Source organism: Serinus canaria, chromosome 15 (genome assembly GCF_022539315.1).
Source record: "Serinus canaria isolate serCan28SL12 chromosome 15, serCan2020, whole genome shotgun sequence".
NCBI lineage: Eukaryota > Metazoa > Chordata > Aves > Passeriformes > Fringillidae > Serinus > Serinus canaria.
Window position 1 is genome coordinate 1482227 of NC_066329.1, and position 24420 is coordinate 1506646.

Sequence of the window (24420 nt, forward strand, 5' to 3'; positions counted from 1 at the left end):
TTCATGTGGAATGATAAATTCTCAGCTTAAGAACATCAAACAAGTGCAGCTGGTTGGCAATGCCATGGCAGCTCTGGTGCTTGCTGTCTCTTGGTAATCCAGACTTTTCACGAGACAAATAAACAGGCAGAAATACACGTGGGATGAGGAAGAGTTAAACATTGGTCTGCACCAGTCAGATGACAATGCAAACTCACATCTTCCAAATGTATTGTGTGTCAGAAAGAACATAATTTCCTGCTGTTCAGAGGCAGCTTCTCTGGTTCACTGACCTTCCTTTTCTTCTCAGGTCCTATTACCTCTTCCTGGCTGAAGGCAAGGTTCAGGAGGTTTATCTGTAAGAACCATCAGAAACAGGGATCATTCTCACAGGGCACGCTCCTGCAACATGAGTTAAAAAGTACAGCTTCCAAAGTGTCATGTGTGTGCCTGGATCCTCCTGGCTTTACTCAGTGTGATCCTGTTCTCCAGAAAAGCAATTAGGCAAAGAACCAAAACTGGAGTACTGGATGGAGCTGGGAATGTAACAGTTGTGCAAGCAACAGGTTCAGCTTCAGGGACAGGGAATGGATTTGGTGGCAAGGGGAACAGGACCCATCTCCCCATCACTGTCAGAAAATAGCAGGAGCAAGGAGATACTTGAGGAATATAATAGCTGACAGGGCATTTGTTTCTCAACCAACCTCAGATAATTATAACATATGGAAAAGCAGGGGGCACTTAGGTGAAATTTGTCACAGCCCTTCAGGAGAAGACACACAGTCCCTCCATTTGTACATCAGGGAATTCAGTGTGAGCTGGTCAATCTCAGGGTTCAAAACTACCTGTGAGTCTGTGAAAAATAACTAAGCCAAGCAAACTTTTTCCCAAAAGGCTTAACTTCCCTCTAGAAAGACACAAACCTCTCCCAGAAATACTCTGAGCCTGCGACCCAAGAGGTTAAAAACCACAGATAAATATATGTGAGAATATAAGTGAGTCAATGGAACAGACACTTCAGACAGACCACAGGGAGATGGACAGCCAGGACGACAGCTGAAGTGTTGGCTGTGCCAGGGGACAAACTCACTTATCCTCCTTATCATGTCACATATTTGCATTTCTACAACAATAATCTGGAGCTGCTGAGAGCAATGTGTGCTGTCGCCCACCCAGAAGGGACAAAGCACAGTCTGGCAATGTGGCCTCTCACTGGAGCTGAGCTGAGGGGACACACCACAGCACAGAGCTTCTCCTCCAAAACAAAGTTCACTTGGATGACAGTGAGGTGAACAGAGAGGGAAAGGAGTGCTAAGAGAATTCCTGCTCCCAAACAGGAGTACCTCCCTCTAGTGTCACTGCAAGGCACGAGGAACCCCGGAACTGCAGCAGGGGAAGCACAAGGAGTTAATGAAGGGCTGCTCCAGAACACATCCCGGGGATGAGCACAAGGTCTCCAGATTACAAGATGTGGTCATTATAGAATTCCCCGCTCACGTCACCAAGGCTGGCTTTCCATCTGACCTTGGAATGAAGCTTCGGCAATCTCTGCATAGCAATGGGCTTTCTAATGTGTGAAATAGCTCTGATTAGGGATTAACAGCAAAATGCTTTGCAACAGCCTCCCTTCGCCTCTCTATCATGTTTCAATTTGTTTTTCTTCCCTCCTCTTCATTATGAGCCACACAATGTTGCTTAATGCAAAAGTACAATTTCCTTTCCCTAAAAACCGAGAAACAAGAATGTGCCAAAGTGGGCTGGGCAGGTTCTCCCTCACCCTGTGCAGTCAGGCTGACAGAGCTTTCCAAGGCTGCCCAAGGTGTGTTTGCTTGAGGACAGAGCCATGTGTTACAGCTCCTCACCTGATATTCAGCTGCTCCAACTGGCATTTTTGGCAGCTATTTACCTTCCTCTCCCTAACATCGTTTTAACCCGTCTGCTTCCTTCTATTTTTGAAGTGAAGGGCCCAAAGGAGGAAACCCTGCATCCAAACCTCTGCAATGCTAACACAGCTGCAGGGTTTGTACCCTATCCTGCTGGCCACACAACTAAGGGGCACAATTCCCAGTGTCCCAGACCCATCACGTGGATGAGGCAGCTCTCCTGTTTTAGCCAAAACCAAGCTAGAGCTGGTTCTTTAATTTCCTCTGCTGAGGAATGGATCTTCCACAGCCCAGAAAGCTACTCAGTGAAGGTTTAACCCCTTTGCTATTCCTCCAGAATTTCCTGCATGGATGGGATACTTGTAAGGTGGAGAAATAGCCACGATGAGCAGCTGCTTGCACTCCAGCTCCCCTCAGTTCTCCTGCCCTTTACCACAGGCAGCACGAGCACCTCGCAGGAACCTGAGATGAGGAGTGAAAACATACAAGGAAGCCATGGAGAGCTCTAGAGAAGCACTATTCACCCATTCAATGAATCAGATGTCAACAGTGAGAGCTATTTCACCGCAGCCAACGTGTCCTGGCCTGTCCCTGCCCAAGCTCACGTAGGAACTCGGAGCCAGGAACAGACCCCAAGTCCAACTTCAGCTCCCATCCTTAACCAAACACTCCAGCCTCTTCCCCAGAAAAGCTGCTCTAAAGGGGATTAAGTCAGATCCGACGTACTTATTTGACTTAAAGCAGAAAGTAAACCTCTTCAACGGTGTGGTGAGAAGCAGGAAATCCCTCCCATTGATTAAACATACAATCAAAGCCTCCAGAAGTTAATTAATTCTAATTTTTCCCACGTACTGGGATGCATCACTTGAATAACTGATGTCAGAGCTTGGGCTGTGAGAATGTTGTATTTCCTCATACACAACCTCAGCCCCACGGATGAGCCAGGAGCTGTAAAAGCAGGTAGGACAAGGTGCAGCCCCTTGCACCCTCACCCCAAAAAGGGACCATGCTGACAGGTGGGACAAGACCAGAGCAAGCAGCAAAGGCAGCAGCAGCTCCATGACCTCCTGACTCTGAGTCCAAGGCAGAGTTCAGGGTCTGGGTCATGAGTGAGTGTGAATCTCCTGTTTTACTACGTGTAAAAAAGCAATATTTTGCAGCAGGAGTTTTCCCGTAGAACTGCAGCTAACTTGTGAATCATACAAGTGTTACTAATTTCTGGCATAAAACTCACAGGACAGCTGCGAGTTGTCTGGAGAAGATATCAGGCTAAAAATAGATTAGACTTAGATTAAAGCCTTCCCAAGGCAGACTGGTGGACAAAGCAGAGTGAGCAGACCAGAGCCACACTGCTATTCTTAGATGGACACAATCAGGACCCAGGTTTTGTGCTCTGCAGTTTGCAATCCCCAGTGTCCCCACATATTCTGGCCAAAAATTCCCAGCATAAATTGAAGAAGATTTACAGCTCTCCTGACATGTGTTTTGCTTCCCAAGGCATCCTATGCAGAACAGCTAAAATTGCACAAGAGCATTCGGCTGTGTCCCTCTTTGTCCCTGGGCTGCCCCATGCTGGGGTTTGGCACTTGGCAGATTTTATGTCCTCAGAAGAGTTCCCTTTGTCCAGGACATGGAGGGTTTTGTTTGGTACCTTGTAACTATCCCCACAAATTCACAAGCACATGAATGTCAAAAGAAGAGCAGTTCCATCGAGCAAACTGGAAGAATAAGGGCTGAGATACAAGACTGAGCTGCTGAAATAAGGCAGAGTGACCCTCAGGTGTCAGGACAACACAGCCTGTGTGCAGGACTCTCATCGTCAGGGATTTTAATCAGAGTGACCCGAGGCATCCTGTGATTTCAGCTGCAGCTACCACTGACTCAACAGCATAGCAAACTCTTGTCACTTCCAAAAATCAACCTGGTGACTCTTCAGACTGATCCTCTAAGACCTAATTCCTGCCTGCTTACTGACAGCTGGCTGCTTTGTGCTCCAAAGCACAGCAAAATCCCAGGGTCACAGGACACATCAAGGTGTCAGTGGAAGGATGAGAGGGGATGGACACGAACTGAAACACAGAATCAGAGATTCCCATAATGGTTTGTGTTGGAAGGGATCTTAGAGCTCATCTCATTCCACTCCCTTGTCATGAGCAGGGACACTTTCCACTACCCAGGTTGCTCCACAGCCCATCTAACTCGGCCTTGAGCACTTCCAGGGAAATACAAGAAATTCCATTTAAACATAAGGACAAACTTTTAATTTTTTTACTGTGAGGGCACCAAGTAGTGGCTAAAGTCAGCCAGGGAGGTTGTGGAGCCTCCTTCCTTGCAGATACTCACCACCTGAGAGCACTGGGTCCCGAAGAAGGCTCTCCCTTTCCCCATGCTCTGAGCAGGTTGGTTGGCCCTGCTGATCCCCAGCTGGCCCTGCTGACCCCGGTGGCTGTGCAGGGGTGGCTCTGTGGTTAAACCCCAGCACTGGGCTCCCATCAGTTTCCAGTGCCATGGTCACACTGACATCAGTGGATCCCTCCTGATTTCCATCTGTGCAGGAGGATCATCAGGCTGGTTACTATGAAAGCCAACCTATGCAGGTGGAACAATGAGGGACCCTCAGTGTGGTGCTGCTGTGGAAAGCTGCCACGTTTTTGTGCCCAGGAAACCACCACATCATTGACTATCACCAGTCTTCTTCCTTTTCCTCAGCTCTTTGTCATTCAGTGCCACTCTTTTGTCTCACACCCTGTTCTGCACCTCGTGTATCTTGTAGCTTTTAAAGGATTAATGAACAGATCTTTCCAGAGTATAAAAAATAATCCCACAAAAATTTCTGTTAGAAGACAAAATTACCAATACCTCTCCTGCTAATCTCCTCCAGGGCCCTCAATCACACTGTCCACTTCCGTGAGGGACATTCTCATTGCTGGATCACAATCACTTCCCAAAATCCTGATTCCAACTCTGTAACTGAGGGGGAAAAGAACAATGGACACTCTTTCTGCCTATGAGGCTGCTACCCAGCAGCCCCTCATGGGATATTAGATGTGTCCAACCTAAATTTATGTGGATTTCTCCAGAGGGTCTGGCTGCTAGAATGCACAGCAGGAACACATGGAGTGGCAGCCAGCACGGAAGCGCCACGTCCTCCCGCAGATGTCCCTGTGGGAGCTGCCAGGGAATCTGAGGGTGCAAGGGTTAAATCTCCCTGGATCTGTGGGTGACAGGCCTCACCTCTGCATGCAGAGATCACTAGGAAACTGTTTCCTGCACACTAGACAGGGATAACTCATGGAAGGGATGAATGGCCCCAAGATACAGCTAAGAATCTGACGTGAACTGAGAGAAGCCAGGAATTTCCTGACCTCCCTGTCTCACTCCTCCCAGCATGGCCTGAGCTCACAGGAAGGAGAGGCAAGCTCATCTCTGAATCTTTCTCTCTTCATTGCTTGGGTCTGTGTAGCTTCAGCTGGTTTGGAGGAGAAAATGTTCTGGGAACTTCTCATCAGATACACTCTCTTGATAGACAAACAGAGATAAACCTTGCTGCTTTTTTTCTCTTCTGTGAAAGTTCAAGATAATGACATTGCCACAGAAAAATGCTTTCCTATTGCTCTGCACATGGCAGGTTTCATCCTTCAACCGCCTTCTGTCATGGCACTTCTGAGCGTGGCTTGCCTGGGAAAAATCAGACAACAAAGGTCTTGATCTCCAAGCTGTTGTTCTGCAGTTGAACACACTTGTGCTGACCTTTTCTGCCAGAAGGAAGCTGAGTACAACACTGCAGCTCAGCAGGGCACAGGAGCTATGCAGTGGTTTGGGCTGGAAGGGATCTTAAAGCTCATCTCACTCCACCCCCTGCCATGGGCAGGAACACTTTCCACTATCCCAGGCTGCTCCCAGCCCCAATATCCAACCTGGCCTTGGGCACTGCCAGGGATCCAGGGGCAGCCACAGCTGCTCTGGGCACCCTGTGCCAGGGCCTGCCCACCTTGCCAGGGAACAATTCCTTCCCAATATCCCACCTATCCCTGCCCTCTGGCAGTGGGAAGCCATTCCCTCTTGTCCTGTCCCTCCAGGCCCTTATTCCAAGTCCCTCTCCAGCTCTCTTGGAGCTCCTTTGGGCACTGGAAGGGGCTCTGAGGTCTATATCAAGGTAACTGACATTGACCCCTGGCACACTAGACAGGTATTACTGCATCATCCATCAAAGTCTGTGTCCACACAGTCCCTCGGAGAAGGAGCACATGGCCAGGTAGCAAAGTCTTCTGCACAAGGAGCAGCAGCTGGAGGCCAGACAGACTGTCCTCTGAGGCCTAAAGCAGCCCTGATTCACAACACTTAGGTATGAACCTCTCCCCAGACATCTCAGTTGCAGACAGCTCCCATCAGGAGAGCTGATCCACATGGCAGGAGCCTGCCTACAGCAGCCAGTGAATCCCAGAGCAGAACCCCCAAGCCATCCCTGCTCCCACTGGGATGCCCACACAATGCCAAGTGTCAACACTTGTCTCCCTCATGTCCCACAGCAGTCTACAAGCACGGCCAGCCCAGCAGCAGGAGCAGTGTCTGGCAGCAGCTGATGAAGACAGAAACTTGGGAGGCAGAGCTGCCTGGTGCTGTGCTGATCCAGCCACACCATTCCCAGCTCAGGGCGAGCCAGGGCTCCCTGCACGGCTGCCTCACTGTGCACTGAGACTGTGCTCCAAGGACCACCCCAGAACTCCAGCCCACAGCTTCCTGATGGGAGATAAATGCCTGCAGAGGCGTTCACATGGTCAGATTTTACTCATCTTCTAGTTCTGTTCCATTCCAAACTCATTCCACTGCAACATGTTTGCTTACACGAAGACAAAGCTAATCAAAATCAACTTTCAGGACAAGGACATTCAAGGATGTTCTTTACAAGAGGATAGAAGAGTTTGCTGAAGAACTCACAAGTTATCCCAAGTTCAGTGCAGGACCCAATTCTAGCAGATTTCTAGAAGTTAAACTAATGGGCAGCAATTCTCTATTTCCCCCAACTCTTCACAGCTCCTAAAATGTCAGTGGAAAGAAGGAAGATGCACCTAGATAGCACAGGAGGACAAACCCTTGGCTGATGCAATCAGAAGGCTCCTGAAACCACTAGAGGTGAGCTAATTTACATGCTTAAACTCTGGATGATGCCTAACTCTGGATGATTAAGTGCAGAGATGCTCTGCTGGGAAAGGGCAATCTCTCATTTGATCCCAAGGATCATCAATCATGAGATGGCAGATAAGAAGCCAGTGGAGTACATGAAAATTTTTTCCCAACCTGCAAAGCCCTCTGTCAGAGACTTTCTGTGACCACTCCTAAAGGCCAGCTCCAGTTCTCACTGGGCAGGAAGAGCTGCTTCTCTTTTGGCAGATCCACATCCTTTTGCCTTTCCCATGTCAATTAGAGAAAAATAAGCCTTTAATACTTTCATTCCTGGTTTTCCTGAAGAGCTCTAGGTCAGCAAGATAATGACCAATAAACTCAATTCCAGTTTTTATTTTTGGTAACCAAGCAATCAGAAGGATTCACTCCAGCTGAAGAGCAGAAATGTGCTCACCCACATTTCCAAAAGCAACTTGTGACTGTGGGTAACAGTTTCGAACTCAGAACTTCTTGAATATCAAATCCTTGTGCAGACAGCAATTTTCTGTGACACTCCAAATTGTTCCAGTTAGTTCAGAAGATTTTGGCATTCCCACCCCAACCCAAGAGCTGGAAAACACTATTAATAGTGCCTGGATGGCAACAAGGTGTTCACACTCACACCCCACCAGGTCTGCTCCTCTCCATCTCACCTACACCTGACCCTGTCAGACAACACCGAATTCAGACTTCCACCCCAGCTTCTCCTCATTTTTTAGGACAAACTTCACCCACCAGCTTGGCTTCCTGATTCACATGGAATACACAATGGTCATTTGTTTTAACCACTTCCTTCAGAAAAGAAGGGAAAGTCCCTCTCCTATGGAAAAAAGTGTCAAATTTTTATTAGTGCAGGCTTTACAGTGATGATTCTAACGACTGGCTTGACTTTGTTTTTCCCTGAACGGGGTGAAATATTAGCCAGTTTCTAAGCTATGAGATTTTAAAAATAGCATCAAAGAATACATTAAGAAAAGAATCTCCCAGGGCTTGGGATTTTTTTTAAGTCTTTGGAAGCACATGATGGATAAAGTGATTCTTCCATTTTTCAGCAACTAATGCTGTTTCCACCACCTTCAGACACTCTCACTCCTGCTACCGAATTCTAATGAAATGCACATGCTGAGAGAGGTGTCTGGTGCTGTGCTGGCCATCGTGACAGCCCCAAAAGAAGGTCAGAGCATGAATCAGTGGGGCAACCACGAGTCGCAAACAAAAAAGGCTCCTGTTTTCACAGACAACTGAATAAACAATGATCAGAAGGAAAGCGGAAAAAAAAAAGTCGTTAAAGTTTGAAAAATACCAGCCTAGGCACACAAGTTCACTTCTAAGATCCAGAGTCAAGGCAAATACCTCGCAGATGCCTTTAGAATGACAGGGTGAGTTGCAGTCTGCAGTTGCTGTCTGGGTTAGACGCCCCGGGATTCTTTTCAACAGAGGCGGGGAAAATTTTAGTAGCAATTTCCTACTCTTGTTAACTTATCCTGTAAAGATGCAGTTTCTGACCATTCAAGCTCACATGATTCTCAGCTAATTTGAATGGGAGGAGTATCAAGTGGCAAGTCTGGTGGTATTCAGAGATTTGCCATGTCACTGAACAAACCTCTGCATGTGAATATGGGTTCAGATGACTCAGGGTTTGGCTGGCCAGCCTTCAGGGTGGGATTAATCTTTTACTTATCTAAAACAACCTACCTGGTCTATCCTAATTCCTTGGGTTGCCCCAACAACCATCAAAAAAGAGATCAGTACCTCCAGGGGATAATTCTTCCTAGCCCAGAGGGGTAACCAAAAAGGGACAGGATTCATTAGGTACCTGTGACTCACATGTAAAGAGAGTCTGGAAGCAAGAGGGGAGAGGTGAAGACCATATTAGGCAAAAAATACACCCTTCAAACCTAAAATAGGGTAGTGATTTCAGACCCTTAATCCAAAACCACCCACAGGTAAACAAGCCTGGCTGGGACAGAGGTAGGCTCTGTGTGCATTACTCAGAGATACCAACTCCAGAGAATAGAATTAAATTCTGGTACTGGGCAGAGGAAATAAACTGATTGCGGAAAGCTTCTTCCTAAATGCTTCCAGTTTATGTTTACATCACTCTCCTACTCTGTAGTCTCTATGTACTGTGACCCTGCACAGTAAATCCACTAATGTTAGTGAATTTTGTGTCATCTTTGATGATGCAATGATTCATGGCAGTGTATTCCCCTGTGCCTGGAGTATCTCAGAACCACTAAAGCTTCCTCACCTCCTGACACGCCCTTGAGCAAGGCATCCTGTCTGTCTCCTTGATTCCTCTCTTCTTGCTACCTGCAAACCAAACAGCAAAGCAAAATTAGCTGCAAAGTGCTTAATTTAAAAAAAAAAAATATCTGGAAGCCTGACTAAACCACTGAGGAAGAAATCCCATGAAATTGTGTAAGCTTTGCTCTCAGACACTGCCAGCAGTGGCAGTTTATTCCTAGAAAGAGAGATTTCAGCATGAAGTGTCATCTGAACATCAGCTTGCAGCAGCTCTATCAATTATAATCTCCCTTTTAACCTGGATCTATGAAAACAAAGCTTATGCCTAGACATGCCCTAAGTGTGAGGGGTGGGGGAAAGGAGGGGAGATCTCTCCTGGTTAATATTTATTAACCTTTCAGACAGTTTCAATAAAATTTGAGGGGGTGTCCAAAGTGCCTCAGTGTCATGAGATGAGGCAACTGTTTGGAGAAGGAGGATCCTGTAAAAAACCCCAGAGCAACAAAAATGGCAGGATGAGTTAATTCCTTATTAGTCATCGGGGAATCTGCAGAAGACCTGCAAAGGTGATTTCACAGGCAGGGAAGCTGCTTTATCCTACTGCCTGGCAATCCCAGGAATGCTATTTACCATTTTGTCACTAGATGGTATTGTTCCACAGGCTATATCCCAGAGACTCGAAGGTCAAACAGCATGGTATAGCACAGGCTGGGTTGATTAAAGGCACAGAAAAGGCTTTTTTACTCATGTATTTTAACGCATCTTTTTCCACATGGAAGTTATTAGCAAAAGTCAAACTGTAACAGCTAAAGGAAAAGAGCTTTGTTGAACACGGAGATAATGTAATTCAGTTTTGATGATCTGGACATTTCCTCCATATCTCAAAAAAAAAGCTGAGATAAAGAGGTACAAAGATACTGATAGAAAATCAAATGTTTCTGTTAACAAACCAAGCATAATCAACCAGCCCTTTGTTACAGTTCAGTCTGACCTGACACAAAATTCAAACAGCCTGACAAACTTTGCTCATTCAAAACTTAAATATTAGAGAATCACAGAATAATGGAATGGGCTGGGTGGGAAGGGAACTTAAAACCAATCAGTGGGACACCTGGCAGGGCAGCCAAGGCAGGGACACCTCCCACTGTCCCAGGCTGCTCCAGCCCCAATGTCCAGCCTAGCCTGGGACACAGCTGCTCTGGGCACCCTGTGCCAGAGCCTGCCCAGCCTCCCAGGGAACAATTTTTTTCCTCTAATATCTCAAATAATCTACTGTTATTAACGGCACTGAAAGACTTTACCCAGGACATTGTGTGGAATACAATCAGGAGCAGAAGCTCCTTTAGTTTTGAAACTGAGCCTATACCTTTATCTTCAAGGCATAAAGAAGATTCTTCTGTTTTTCTACCTGGATGGGTGTCACTTATGTCCCCTTCATGCTCATTTGAATCTGCTCTGACAGGGCAAGGGTGATTCTGTAAAACAAATGATGTTTTGTCTTAATAATATAACTTAAAAATATACCCAGCTGGTAAATCCATAAGGAAAATATTTCTTTTAAGGAGGTTTTTGCTAGATAAATTCTATTCTTCTGGTGAGAATCAAATAGAGGTATTTTTATACCTTTGTGCACTCCTCCTCCTCCTCATCTTCCTCACAGTCCAGCCCTTGGTGGGAGATCTCAGTAGGGCCATTCTTCTGGATCAGGTTGCTGTCAGCCTTCTTCACCCTCTTCTTCTCAGTTGTCACTCTGACTTTCATGAGGTGGAAATCAGTGGAGACTGAGCCCACTTTCAGGTTGATGGGATCCCCAGCAAACAAGAGGTCACCAGGGCTGTCATCTTCCTTGAAGCCAGGGGGCTGGTAATCCTTGGGAGTGACTGCACAGGAAGAGGGAACACCATGAGGTCAGGGAAACTGAGTTCCATCTCTCCTCATTCTGATTTAGGAACAGCAGTTATGAACCAGCTTCGAGTACCATCAACTACTAAAAACATTCCAGGTTTCTTGGGTATTTTTAGGAGGAAGGGACAGAATGCAAAGAATAAAATGAAGTGAGCAAATATTATGAGGGAGCTCAAAGAAAAAATTACTTTTGGATGCTGAGATACCATTAAAATGCTGGAGCAAAACCTGACATTGCTTGTTCCTTAAAAGGAAGAAAGATTTTTCCCTTTCACACCACATAGCTGTATTTCTTATATGGATTTCAAACCTTTCCTAAAAACATCTGCCATCCCTGTGCATCAGAAAGATTTACTGGGTTACACCATTTCTCAGTGCTATCAGCCAACAGCTTCTCCCATCTCACCTTTTCTATGCTTTATTTTATTCACAGGGCTCACACATATTACAGAGACTGATGGGACTCTTCCCCAAGGCACACACTGCTCTCCACCTACCATGGTTGTAGTAGAGGAGTTTCATGCTCAGGGTGATGTCATTGGGCAATGGCCCCAGGTCCTGCATGAGCAGGTACAGGGTCCTGAGCAGGAGCCTGCTGGCCTGTTTGACATCCTTGCTGCACAGCCCAGTCACAAACTCCCTGTGGTTGCTGCAATCGAAGAAGAATAATGGATTTGTTATCCTCAGTCATGAATATTCACGATCCAATTACACACAGAGCACCCACTGACTTGTCTGAAACCACCAGTGACAAAGCTGCAATGTCTTTATGTAATTTCCAGATAAACAGGGAAGTGAAACAGGCTCCAGGGATGGGGAGGCATCTGCAGAACACCCGCTCCAAACTCAGAGGCCTGGCATTTACATTTGAACAGACTTTGGAGCTGGGGCAACCATTATACAAATGTCATGACTCACTTGTTTGAACATGATTAAATTGGATCAAAGGACCATAAAACAAGTGCCTTTCACCTAAGCAATTTCAGGAATGAGAGGAATGAGCTGAGGATCCCATCTAATGCCGATTCATCACAGGGGCTATTTTCAAGTCCATTCTGCAGTTTTTGAAGAGAAGTGGATTCCATGTAAGAAAAAGCAGCTCAGAGGCACATTTTTCAGCAGTGACAAAGGGGCATTCCTCTCACCTCCTTCACCCATCCAAATGTCAGTTGGCTGCTCCAAGCCAGCAGTCCAGACAGAGACCCATGGGTGACATGAGTGGGATGAATGGCACTCCAAGGAGTTTGTTTCTCTTTGATTAAAACTGAGGTAGATGAGATGAGCAACTCAGAGCAGCCAGCCAACTTCAGACAGAGTAGATGAATCACTGTGTGACTAAGGGACCTGAACTTCCCTAACTTTCAATGAGAAGGGGTCATAAAGATGTGTAGCTCCTTCATTACGTCTTTGGAAGACCCCTGACACTATGTGTAGGCTGGAGGGTGCCCAACACAATCAGCCCAAATTGCATCAAAAGCAGTAAAAAAGTAACCCAAGAATATCCCAGAGTAAAGCTGACTGACTGACCCTCAGAAAGGAACAAATTAAAACCAATTCCCCTTTCCAGCTGAACTTCTTTGGCTCATGAAAATGGGGTGGCTGTGGAACAGCTTGACTTCCCAAGGTATGGAATCACAGCATCATTTAAGTTGGAAAAGACCTATAAGATCATGAAGTCCAAACTCTGTGGTAGTAGATGTGCTCTGTGGTCCTTGATTAAATCCTGCATGTTCAGAAACGTACAGTGAGAGGAAAATGCTGTCAGTGCCTAAGGTGGAATACCCATCACCATTACAAACTGTGGGATTAGCAGATCAGAAATGGCAAAAGGAAAGTTCATAAGAAAAAAAGAAATGAGATGTCCATAGGAATTAACAGGTCAAGCACTACTTCAATATGGGAATAACACTGAGAATTTGATGCAGGAGGGAGTCAAAAAGCAGAAGATAAGGAAGAGAACCTTGGAAGGAGTGGGATCTGTGGCAAGGAATTCCCCCCAAATCCGTCTAAAATAAGGCAGGGACCATTTAGGAGAAAGTTTCCCCTTACCCCTTGGATGTGATGCTGCAGCCTCACAAAACCTCTCTCCCAGAGTGATTAACTCCGAGTTTGCACAGGGCAGCTGCTGCAGGTGTAAAAGGCAGCATTATCAGCTGAAGGAGCTGATAGCAAAGATGACACAAGTCCCTGATCTGTGCCAGAACTCTGGATTATTAAAGACTGCAGAGACACGCATGAGCCTGCCACAACACTGCCAATCCCCAAGGAAACAGAGCCCAGGAATCCAGTGCCACAGGCTCTGGAGCCTCAGAGCACATTCAAGCATGACAGGGAGATGGCTTGGCCTCTCCCTAGATGACACAAAGGACACCCAAGCTCCATGTGGGGACTCTCTTTATTTCTAGGAATTAATGAGTAAGGCTGATTAAAACCCCAAAGTACTCAAGGACTATTATCCTTCAAATCCCAGATCTCCTCTTCCCCTCAGTGTGAGGACACTGGACAGCATCTTTGAAGTAGAAATGGAAGGCACAGCCAAAAAGTCATTCCAGAGATAATTCAGATTTGCCCAAAAGAAAATAGTTTTGCCTTATGGTTGAAAATTATTTGGATGTATTTAGAGAAAGAGCAGCTAAGGGTACACTCCAGGAGTGCTGGGGAGGAGCTTCCTGAGGAGCACACAAGACAGCAGAGCTCTCTTGCTGTCCAGACAGGTTCCAAGATCCATCTTTTACCAGTGCCAACTGCAGAACAAAGTAAAAACAGGTTAATTATTTTTCTTTGCTTTGGTCATAGCAAATGGCCTTTGATACCATTTATTTGAAGCTCCACAGGATTATGGCCTACTAAATACAGCTTTAAATATCTAACAGAGAGTGCCAAAAAGAGGCAAAAAAGCTGCTACTTCCTGCCACATGTTTTGAATCACCAGCTCAGGCACCCTAAGTGAAAGTTCTCTCAGGTCACCCACGCAGGGCTGCTCAAGCAGAACACACGTATGCAAATGCTCAAGGGACAAAAAAATCCGGGGCACAGGATCATGGTGAAAGGGCTCAAACCCGAGCAAGCTTCATCTGAAAGCATGAGGTTGCCTGGTGGAAGTGCAAGAACACTTGTTAGCTGAGACAGCAGCAGGCTCAACATCTGGGCTGGTTTCTGCATGGCCTCCCTGATGAGGCACCACTTCTGCCAACTGTCCTTGGCTCAGGTGTACTCTGAGGGCCTCGTGGTGCTATGAAAGAGCATTTCAGCTCATCTTCCCAGCAGTTCATACCCTGTAAGGTGAATATCCTCAACTCTGATGGTATTTACATCTGCTTAATGACCTGGACCTGCTCAAACCACAGAATCACAGGATGGTTTGGGCTGGAATGACCTGAAAGCTCATGTTGCTCCTCCCCACCCTGCCATCTGCACAGACACATTCCACTAAACCAGGTTCCTCCATCCAACCTTGCTTTGGACACTTTTAGGGATGGGGAGTCCACAACCTCTCTGGGCAATCATAAAGTACAGCTTCTTAATACTTCAATACAGTTTTTAGTGTAACCCTGAGAAATCAACCCAAATCCTTACCTGCTGATATCCATCTGAGGCACCTTGTTTTTATACTTGAATTTGAATTGATACATTTCAGTGACTGTCTAGAGATGCAACAAGAGAGAGAAGCAGAAATGGATCACTTTGAGAAACAAGATCTGTCCTGAGCTTGGAGAGTCATTTCACACTCTCTGCCAGTAATTCTGCCACAGAATTAATCTAGTGACATGCTGACAATTTTAACTCTACTCAATTGCTACCACAGGCTTTGGCAAATTCTCTTAACAGCTAAATCTTACCTAGCACTGAAAGAATCACAACAAAATTACAAACTTCCTGCCTCCTCCTTCCACTTCCTCTGTGGGCCTGGCTCTCCAACTTCAGTCTCTAGCAAGGCTCCAGGCTGGCCAGTCCTCCCAGCGTCCCTTGCTAAAGGAAAACTGGGAAGCTGCACAGGTGACCAGTGCCACAAGGAAGCCTGGCCCCATGCTCTGTATGGGGACAAGAGCCTGGAGGACTCTTCCCCCAGGGAAATCCAAACAATATTGCATGGGAAATAGCTGAACTTCACTGGTCTCGGACTCTTTTTGAGGTAGACAAAAATAGTGGATGATTTTCCATTTAAAAGAATTAGAGAATAAAACAATTAGGAAGAACAGACAGCTTCCCCCCAAGAGAAAGGGTCTATTGTACACCAATTCCATGCCTATAATTCACTTTTTCCGCAGACAATGAGGTCGATTAGTAGGAGCTCAGCTGAGCTCTTAACTCTGAGCTTTCCTTGCAAATCCCAGCCTTGGCATGGCTCAGCTCCCGCTCTGTCCCCAGACTCTGAGGTGCCACACAGCAGAACTAGAACCAGGTTCAGATGCAAAGGCTCTGAAGCTGTTCTCTGATCCCCAGTGTGGATGCAGACCCCCACTCCTGGATCACACCCTCCAGGTGAAACCAAACAGAAACACAACAGGGAACACCGAGGAGGACTGGCACCACCCAAAACACCCATGCGGGTCTTAAGGGATTCCTGACTTCTGCCCTACACCTCTCTGCATGACAGACCAGCTCTTTTCATCAAGGCTGTTAAAAAGGTGGTTTGCAAATGAATAATGTTGAATTTCCCATTTTTTCTCTTTGGGAAAAGAAAACTGTGAACATGCCCATTAGTTGTCTGCTAACATCGCTGCCTGAGGCCCTGGTGGGCCCTCAGTCGGGTGTTTGATCACAGTGCAGCTCACTGAGCTGGCACTCTGGAGTGAAGGCACAGGAACAGAAATGGGGTCACCAAGGAGCTATGTCAGGGTAGGACTTAAGCCTCCACTCCACTCTGAATACAAATGTACTCACCCATGCCTTCAGCTGCCTCAAAGATTTAATTAAGACTCTTTCTTACCTCGGGATTGGTGTAAATCTGTTACAAGAAAGCACAGTGAGGACATTCTCCCTGGGACAACTTGAACCAGTAACTAACAAGGATTTTTTCAGTTTACAGCAGAGACTGTGCTATCTTTAGTGTGGGATCAGACAAAGGAATGGCTGGGAAAGAGCCTTCCTCTATCTGCAGTCAATACTTACCACTTCAAAGACAGGTGAAGACACTCATGTGTGCAATACTGGAGGAATGAGGTTAATTCTCATTCCAGCCCTCACAGGCAGCTATGGATGCCTGGGATTTAACTGCTCAGATGATGCACAGGGTAGATGGTGAGCAAAGCTCCTGGTGCTTTGCAGGGGACTGGGGCCAACAGCTGCCCAGGGAACCACCAGTGTGTGGTTTCTCCAGGACCAGATTAATAAGGAGGACCCCTCTGCAGGGGGAAATGGAGAGCACATGGCAGCCTCCCTGATAGGAATCACTCTCAGAGTTTAAGGAGACAAATAAGGTCTCAGTCAGAAGTCTGACATGCTGAGAAAAACATTCCCATGCAGCCTTGAACTCTACATTTACTGTATCTAAGAAAGGTCACAGCTCTATTAAAAATCACACACATTTTGGCTTCTCCTTAAAAAAGGCACAAATGGGTTGACACAACCTTGACTCTGTATCTCTTTCAAGCAGGGGAGGGGAGAGAAAACCACTTTGTATTCATTTACTTACTGCAAGGACAGCCACGTGTAGCTAAGGAGAGAAAACCAAAACAAAACACAAAATCAACATCTAACCTTAGCGGGCAAGGAAAAGCAAGTCCTATCAAACCCCGACTGCCTACACAGGGAGAAGGAATAGATACACTCAACAAACCAGGAGTCAAAACCCTTTTTGCAGATTCTTCCCAGCACAGCATCAGCAACACCTAGTGGCCAGTTTGCCTGGCTTGACACAGTTTCCCAAAAAACAACTCCATGCTCAGTAATCTCCCTTGGGACTCCTTTCAAACAAATCCCCAAATACTGGTTTAAAACTTTTCACAAGAGCACCCATCCCTACTGAAGGTTAATATTTGCTTTCTGCTAGGAAATTCCCCAAAGGTATTTATGCTCTATCAAGGAATTGCACATGGGACTGCCCTTAAAACAATCTTATAACATGCATTAAATCCCTCAGTTTTTTCTTAATCCTTGTCAAACAATTAATTTATGTCTCTCATGAATAACAAAGTGCTAAATACCTCCTAGAACTGTCAGCAAGCACTAAACTGTGTTCACAACACTGTTAATTGTGCACACAGGTCACCAGTGCCAGAACAATCAGTGCTCCACCTGCTCTGGAGGAGCTGGGCTGGTGAACAGTGCTGACATAGAGCACAGCAACTGGTGCTTTTTCCTGTGCAGGGCAGTTTTTATGTGAAAATCAGCAAGGAATATGAGCACTTGCTAGCTGGTTTTGTCCTGGAAGCAGTTAAATACCTTGTTTGGTGAATTAAGGGGGAAAAAAAAGGGATAAATTCTGAGCCTGAGAGAAAAGCCAGGAGGGTTAGAGAACATGAAATGAACGGGAAAGATTAGGGAAAAGGAGATGAAGGACAGCAGAAGCACAGAACCTCTCTCGAGAAAACAAAAACAGGCAGGAGATCCAGATCTCAGCTCTGCCTGGCAGGATCTCTATCAGATGTAAGAGAACACAAATGTAGAGCACAGAATTAAGAAAATCCATTGCAGGCTGCAAATTGGTTCCCACATCATGGAGAGCCAGGAGAGCCCAGAGAAAAGTGGACAGGATTTTATCTTAAAATCCCAAATCTCATACTCAGGGCAAGGTCTTTCCCCTGTCCCACAGCTGTAAAAGTTGTTGCATGCATCAAAGATCCCAACACAAAATACAGCAGGAATGGAAGGATAGTTTTGTCCTTACTTTATGAAGAAACAGGACACTAATAAAAAGTGAAAAAAACACTTACATACTGCTTCTCCAAAGCATCAAAACAACCTTGAATCCTGCCAGGGAAAAAAAACCCATGTTAATACTAACCAGCAATATTTATCTCCTGATCTGTAAACATAATCATTAGATGCAGGTTAAAGGGCTTTTTTTTCTGGAATTAGGTCAACACAACCAACATTTGGGACTTGTGAAGTCCTTTTCAGGTCTGTCCTGAAGGCGGCATTCTCCTTTCTGCATCTGTGTGCTGTTTATACTTCTGGGGCATTATCCTGTCAGCCCAGAGCCTGCTTGAATCCTGACAAAGACAAGGATTGGAGGCCAAAGACTGGCTCTGAGTGTGTCCCTGCTCAGTGTTCTGTTCCAGCTCCCCAGCCAGAGCTTTGATGGCTCTTTTCCCATCAGCCTTGTACAGAGCTCGGCTCAATCTGAACATGTCTGGTCTTGTAAATCTTTGTTATCTGATGCAGAGTTTACAGTAATGGATTTTCTCAAAGTAGTAAATATTCTTTGAAGCATCAATGGCCAGATATTTACTCTTGGAGTCAAAGGATGTGCAGCAAGGTATCTCCCTAGCACATCAGGGACAGTTTTTCTGCTTGTTGGGAACATGCCAACTGTGAAATACATCCTGAAGAAAACTGTGGGGTTCTTAGAGAGGGAGATAAAATATTGTGCATACTTAAAAACAAGTGCAAGAATCCCTATCAAGTGAAACTAGAGAAAATAAAACACAACAGAAAGGATCTCATGATAGTCTTTACCCTCTCTCTGCACCTCTGCTGCCACATGTGCTCTGAGGCCTGACCATGAGCTCACTGCAGCCAACACTTCCACAGACCTTGAACTCACATGATCTCAGTCACTAATTCTGTCCTGCTTACACAGGGGCCAAGCACCCCCAGCTGCAGTGGGAGCTCCCCTGGCACCAGGGCATGATGTTTTCCAGTTCAGGAAGAAGAAGAATGCAGGGGCAGATGTCTCCTACTCAGCGCAATCTTGTCTTGGTTTCGCTGTTACTCACTTACCACTTGACTATCTGCAATGATCCCAGACAGCTTTTATCTTCTCGGAGAATTTTTAGACAGAGGTCTGCAAAACCAGATTTAGCACATAGTTACAATCCTTATCACAGTTCTTGGGCAAACACTGAAACTAAGCCTCTCCATCCTCCCTTTTTTGGATAAAAGCTTTATCTGAAGGTCCTTCCTGAGCGGAAATGCTGGGTTTCCACCAAGTCCCAGGTGGGTTGACACAAGCTTATTGCTGGGTTTGCAAATGTCAGAGCTTTCCTCAGAAGCCCTGGGCTCTCTCAGAAGAAGGGATGGAGTTGCAGTTTTATTACAGAACACCAGCAGCTTCATCTCTCCTCCCTCCTCTTCTCCACTCCATCCTTGACTACTCCCTAACACCTTCCCTTCTGCATTCAGACTTCATCAACATCCATGTGAAGTGATGTCCCAAGGACTGTGCTTACAATACACTTTCTGTGAAGCTTTTCCACACAGCCCCTTCTACCTGGTCTTCCAAGCATTCAGAATGGCAAAAGGGACACCTGTCCTACAGGTGAAAAGGGGCATTAATAACACCTTAGGATTCGACCAAGGGGCCCTTGAAGATGGGAGCAGGCCAGATGTCAACACCCCTCATCAAAAAGGCACTAGACAGACCTGACATTTGACCAGGGGCTTTTCAGGGTTAGGAGATCAAGAACCAATTTGGCATTTCTGTGCCCTCAACCAAATCTACCAAGTACATATGAACATGTTTCAGGGAAAATGATGCCATAAGAGACAACAGAGAAATGGACTGGAATGCATGGGGACAATTCACACCTCGAATGATCATAAAGAGATTCATGAATCAAATCATTACTAATTCTTGGAATCACGTGACAAGAGTTTGGTTCTGAAAGTTCTTTTTTTTTCCTTAAAAAGTTCTGATTCCCAAAGCACATATGAGATGAGATAGTTTTCACAGAAATAAACCCCAAATACCAACAATGTTTTACAGTGAAGGAGGGATTATTTAAATTAGACATAAGTCAGGTTTTTATAATGAGGTGGGTAAAACACTGGCACAGGTTGCCCACAGAGAAGGTGGATGCTCCATTCCTGAAGTATTCAAGGTGAGGTTGGAGGGGGCTTGGAGCAACCTGGTCTACTGGAAGGTGTCCCTGACCATGGCAGAGGGTTGGACTTGATGGTCTTTAAAAGGTCCCATCCAACCCAAACCATTCCACAATTCTATGAAAATGGACAAATCTAATTTCAGCCTCCCAATGAAAATTTGAAATGTGAACTTCATGAGTTCAAAGATCCAAAAGAAAATAAAACACTCCGGTAAGAGTAAATTTTTAAGACTTTCTGTGTTTTAAGTCACTCTCCTGGCTCTGAGACCTGATTCATGGGGCTGGCAATGCCAAGGAATGACTCTAAACCAAGAGGAACACCAACAGAGAAGCCAGGAGCTCAAGGTTGTCTTCCATGCTCTCTGTCAGAAGTTCTGCCTGCACCCAGACTTGAGAAGATTTGAGAATCTGTAGCCAACCCCCACTCAAAGTGATGTCACCCACATGTGCAGCCAGAAGATAACACATAAGGCAGACTATAGATAAAATGCAGTGAGTAGCAAGAAGTCCTCAGCACAAAGTGCAGGTGTTACCATCCAGATAGCGAGTGCCATAGGAGCTCTCTGGGAACAGCCCCCTCATGTAGGTTATGCAGGACACAGAGATGGCCAGGAGCCTTTTCACCAGCACCAGGGACTGCTGCTCTGTGGTGATGCTCTCAGGGAACAGCACTGCCTCCTGGAAAAGCATGGCAAGGCCAGAAATAGCACCTTCTTCAGTGTAACACAGATTATATTTAGAAACAAGTCTCAGCAGGTGGGAAGAGGGTAACTTAGAAATATAACATGAAATTTTAAGGTTTCTCTGGTGTTTAAGCTAGGCAGGGAAGACTCGTGTGTGAGGTGGGTGGATTAAATGATTTAAGAGCAGAGTTCAATAGATCTGACATCATTACCCAGATGCAGAGTGCACTGGTTGGATGTGCCCTCCCCTTTATCACATTCCCACCCCCTCCACTGCACCAATGCTGGCACTTAACACACAGCCACCCTTCAAAAAAGGTGTGCAGTTTTAATTGTGGAGTCACACAAGCCCAGGGCTGGTGTGGCAACCACTGCTGTATCAAAGGCTGCTGCTTTGAGCTCTGACAGCAGCCTGAGCTGCCAACAGAGTGATTTTAACTCCAAGCTGTAAAACAGCACCTGGAGCTACAGTAAATACACACTGTGTGATGCCAACAGGAACAATGCAGTGGACACTGCACTAAATTTAGTTCTTCTATTACTTTATTGCTGTTCTTCCTGCTAATAAAGCTCTGTGCACACCTAATGAGCCTAGATTTATTGAGTCAAATCATGTCAGAGCCCCACACTGCCTCTCACTGAATTGGAATTAATCCAACTAAGAACAGTGCAGACAACAGAAAGGTTTCCTACCTCCGCAGGCACAGGCGTGCCAGGCCCCAAACCAAGAGCTAAGATTGTCTGCACCACCATATTTTAATTTTTTACCTTAGAGGGCTTTTTCTTTTGCTTGAGTAGCTGCTGAGCAGCCATCCTGTGTTTCAAAGACTTGCCTTCCACTTGTAACTAAAACCTGAAAAATAAAGAAGGCATGAAACACATAGAAAGCACAGTTACTGCTATTTCTCATCCATATTAAAGTAAGAATGAAATTCCTCAGAGTTTGAAAGCTAATTGCCAGGAAGGACAGGTAAAGCAAAGCAAACCAAGGGCACTCCATGGCACTGAGCCTGCAGAGCATGAAAACTCCTGCTCACTGGTAAACAATCAATAGTATTTGAAATTCAGGGCCACAACTGCACGTGGTGTCAGTCGGTGCCACTTCAGAATGCATTTCTCATATTCCAAACCACAAATGTTAATTCCTACAACCATTAGAGAGTGTGAAGGGGGAATGTGAAAGAACTGGAGGTCTGCCAATAGCACTTAATATCTTAGCAAGGGTAAGCAGGAAACGTGCTAACATCGGTCTTGGCCAGAATAAAGGAATAATTCTTCTGGGACACCTTGAAAGGTGAAAAAAAAAAGGGAGACTCCCAATTGTTTCAGTTAGACAAGCCTGGATTGAAGAGGAAAATACTCATTTTACCAGAATGGAGAGCTGATTGGAACAGGCAATCACACTGGATATTCCATGTTTCTCAGTTGAGTGAGGTGCTTGATTTAGCACCATCTGACAATCCTGATTAAAAACTTCCATTAGCTGGAATTAACAAGGCCTGCCTTAACCGGTTTGAAAAATGATTTGCTGGGAGATCTCCACATCTCATTGTAAATGGGGGATGTTAATGAAAGGAAACACCACCAACAGGTCCCAGAGGGATGCTGCCGTGTCCACAGCCACTCGACTTCCCCAGTAACAATTAAAGTAATAGCACAAACACAGCAGGGTGATTTAACTCCTGACCTAATGCAGCCTTTTATTAACTCAGCTGATCAAACCTTGTTCTGCATTTGCACCTTTTGTGCCTTTTTTTCTTTCCTGTGGAAGCATCGTTTCCATTTGTTGGCAGTCATTAAGACATGTTGATCAGAACACGGTGACAGCTTTTATGCTAAATTTAGCATTTCATTAGTAATCAGGACAGATTACAGCTATAAAAGTATATTTAAACAAATACACACCTGCAAAATTTTTAACGTGTTAAATATTTTAGCAAAGTAAATTTTTTTTTTAACCCAGGCACTGTGAGCAGGACTGGAATGAAATCAAAGCAGACAAAGATGTTGTAATTACAACGTGAGGTTATTAACTAAATAAAGCTGATTTAGGTGAGACAAAGATGTAAGAAAACATGTTTTATAAACCATACCACATTTATATTGATTTACTGAGGAGGAAACATGACCCAGCCAAGCTGACCCATTACAGCCCAGCTGTTCAGGTACAAGGTACAAGACTTTGGCATCAGTGTCTCTCACCAGGGCTGGAAGGACAGAAGCTTTCCTGGGACTCCAACGCTCCCCCACTCTGCAGCCACCTTATCACTGAGTATCAGCAAATTAGTACTGAAAGGGAAAAGATAAATTGCATCCTCAGGAGCCGGCTGCTCCCAGACACCCTCAGCCCTGCAGCCCTCACTCTGCCCCTTGTGCCTGATGTTGGAAAGGTGAGGCACCACAGCCCTTAAAAAAGCAGCCACGGCTCCGAAGATGGGTTTTCTTTTTTGGGGAGGTTCCTGGCGGGTTTTATGAGTGGAAGCCCAGGCCCGGCCGGGGTGCACACGGGGCTGGGTCCTGCTCCTCACACAGCAGCACCGTGAGGAACCCCCGAGACCCGAGGGGCGGCGGGGCCGAGGCGCGGGAGCCGCGAGGCGCTGAGGGAGCCCTGTGGTGAGGGGAAAGCCCCAGACGCAGAGAGGGGCTCCCTGAGGTGCTTGGGGAAAGCCCCAGACGCAGAGAGGGGCTCCCTGAGGTGCTTGGGGAAAGCCCCAGACGCAGAGAGGGGCTCCCTGAGGTGCTTAGGGTCCCCGAGGTGCTCGGAGCTCCCCTGAGGCGCTGGGAAGCGCCGGGAGGCACGGGCGGACCTCCTGAGGCACTGAGGGGTCCGTCAGGAGCTCCGGGCCCCCTGAGGCGCCGAGGGGCCCCATAAGGAGCTCCCTGAGGAGCTGAAGGCCAGCGAAAGGACCCTCCTGGGGCACGGGAGCCCCTAGAATGCTGAGGGCTCTCTTAGAGCACGGCCTCAGCCCGCCCCAGTCCGGCCGGGCGGTTCCCCTACCTGTACCGCCCACTCCGGCTCCGCAGCCTCCTTCGGCCACGGCGCCGACGGAGCCCCGGGCGTGGGCGGTGCTGAGGGCGGGAGGCGGTGGAGGCGGTGGAGGCGGCCTCACCCTTGGGGCGGAGGCTTCACCCTGCCCTGCACCTGCCCCTGTTCGCACGGCTCTGCCTGCCCTTGCTCTGCCCCGGTATCTGTCTCTGCCTCCCTCTCTGTCCCCGTCCTTGCTTCCGTATCTGCTCCTGTCCCAGGAATTCGGGCAGGACAAAGTCCTGCAAAAGCACAGCCATGGCAGGGGCAGTAGTGTGGTATCATACCTGTTTAAAATCACTTTATAGTAAAATACTGGGTTTATTAGCAGTATATAACTCCAAAGAAGGTGCAGTTTGAAGTTACTCAAATCCACATTCTTAGAATACTCTGGAACTTTTCTAGGGAAAGGGAGACTTGGTATCATCCCAACTCAAAGGCATCAGGGACTTGACAAAGAGCAGAGTGTTTTGGAGCCAGTGTCATAATCTAGACAAGGAGGATGGGTTCTCTATTTCACTCGTATCTTATTTACAGAATAATCTGCC

The 24420-nt window shown here is 46.4% G+C and overlaps 1 protein-coding gene across 3 annotated transcripts; it reads right to left on the minus strand.

Moving 5' to 3' along the window:
* HORMAD2 (HORMA domain containing 2) lies at window positions 1-23942 on the minus strand. Of its 3 annotated transcripts, none has more exons than XM_018916377.2 (14): window positions 23846-23942; window positions 23050-23136; window positions 21616-21700; window positions 20698-20842; window positions 19062-19125; window positions 18053-18089; window positions 16813-16833; window positions 16108-16125; window positions 14754-14821; window positions 11675-11826; window positions 10896-11152; window positions 10681-10747; window positions 9277-9338; window positions 1-335 (listed from the first exon to the last, which is right to left on the minus strand). In XM_018916377.2, exons 3-14 carry the CDS (start codon window positions 21658-21660, stop codon window positions 219-221), a joined length of 1053 nt encoding a protein of 350 aa, XP_018771922.1. In that variant the 5' UTR covers window positions 21661-21700; window positions 23050-23136; window positions 23846-23942; the 3' UTR covers window positions 1-218. The 3 variants fall into 3 exon arrangements, with proteins under 3 accessions (XP_018771922.1, XP_018771920.1, XP_050836702.1); XM_018916375.2 differs by having other exon boundaries at window positions 10639-10747; XM_050980745.1 differs by having other exon boundaries at window positions 10639-10747; window positions 23852-23906.
* Between the last annotated feature and the right edge of the window lie 478 nt (window positions 23943-24420).

Bases quoted from the DNA above. Each gene is read 5' to 3' on its own strand.
- HORMAD2 (XM_018916375.2), bottom strand. From the start codon at position 21,660: ATGGCTGCTCAGCAGCTACTCAAGCAAAAGAAAAAGCCCTCTAAG. The intron at 11,827-14,753 runs GTAAGGATTTGG...CTTCGATTGCAG, and splicing joins CCTCAGATGGATATCAGCAG to CAACCACAGGGAGTTTGTGA. The intron at 336-9,276 runs GTGAGGAAGCTT...TGGTTCTTACAG, and splicing joins GCTCAAGGGCGTGTCAGGAG to ATAAACCTCCTGAACCTTGC.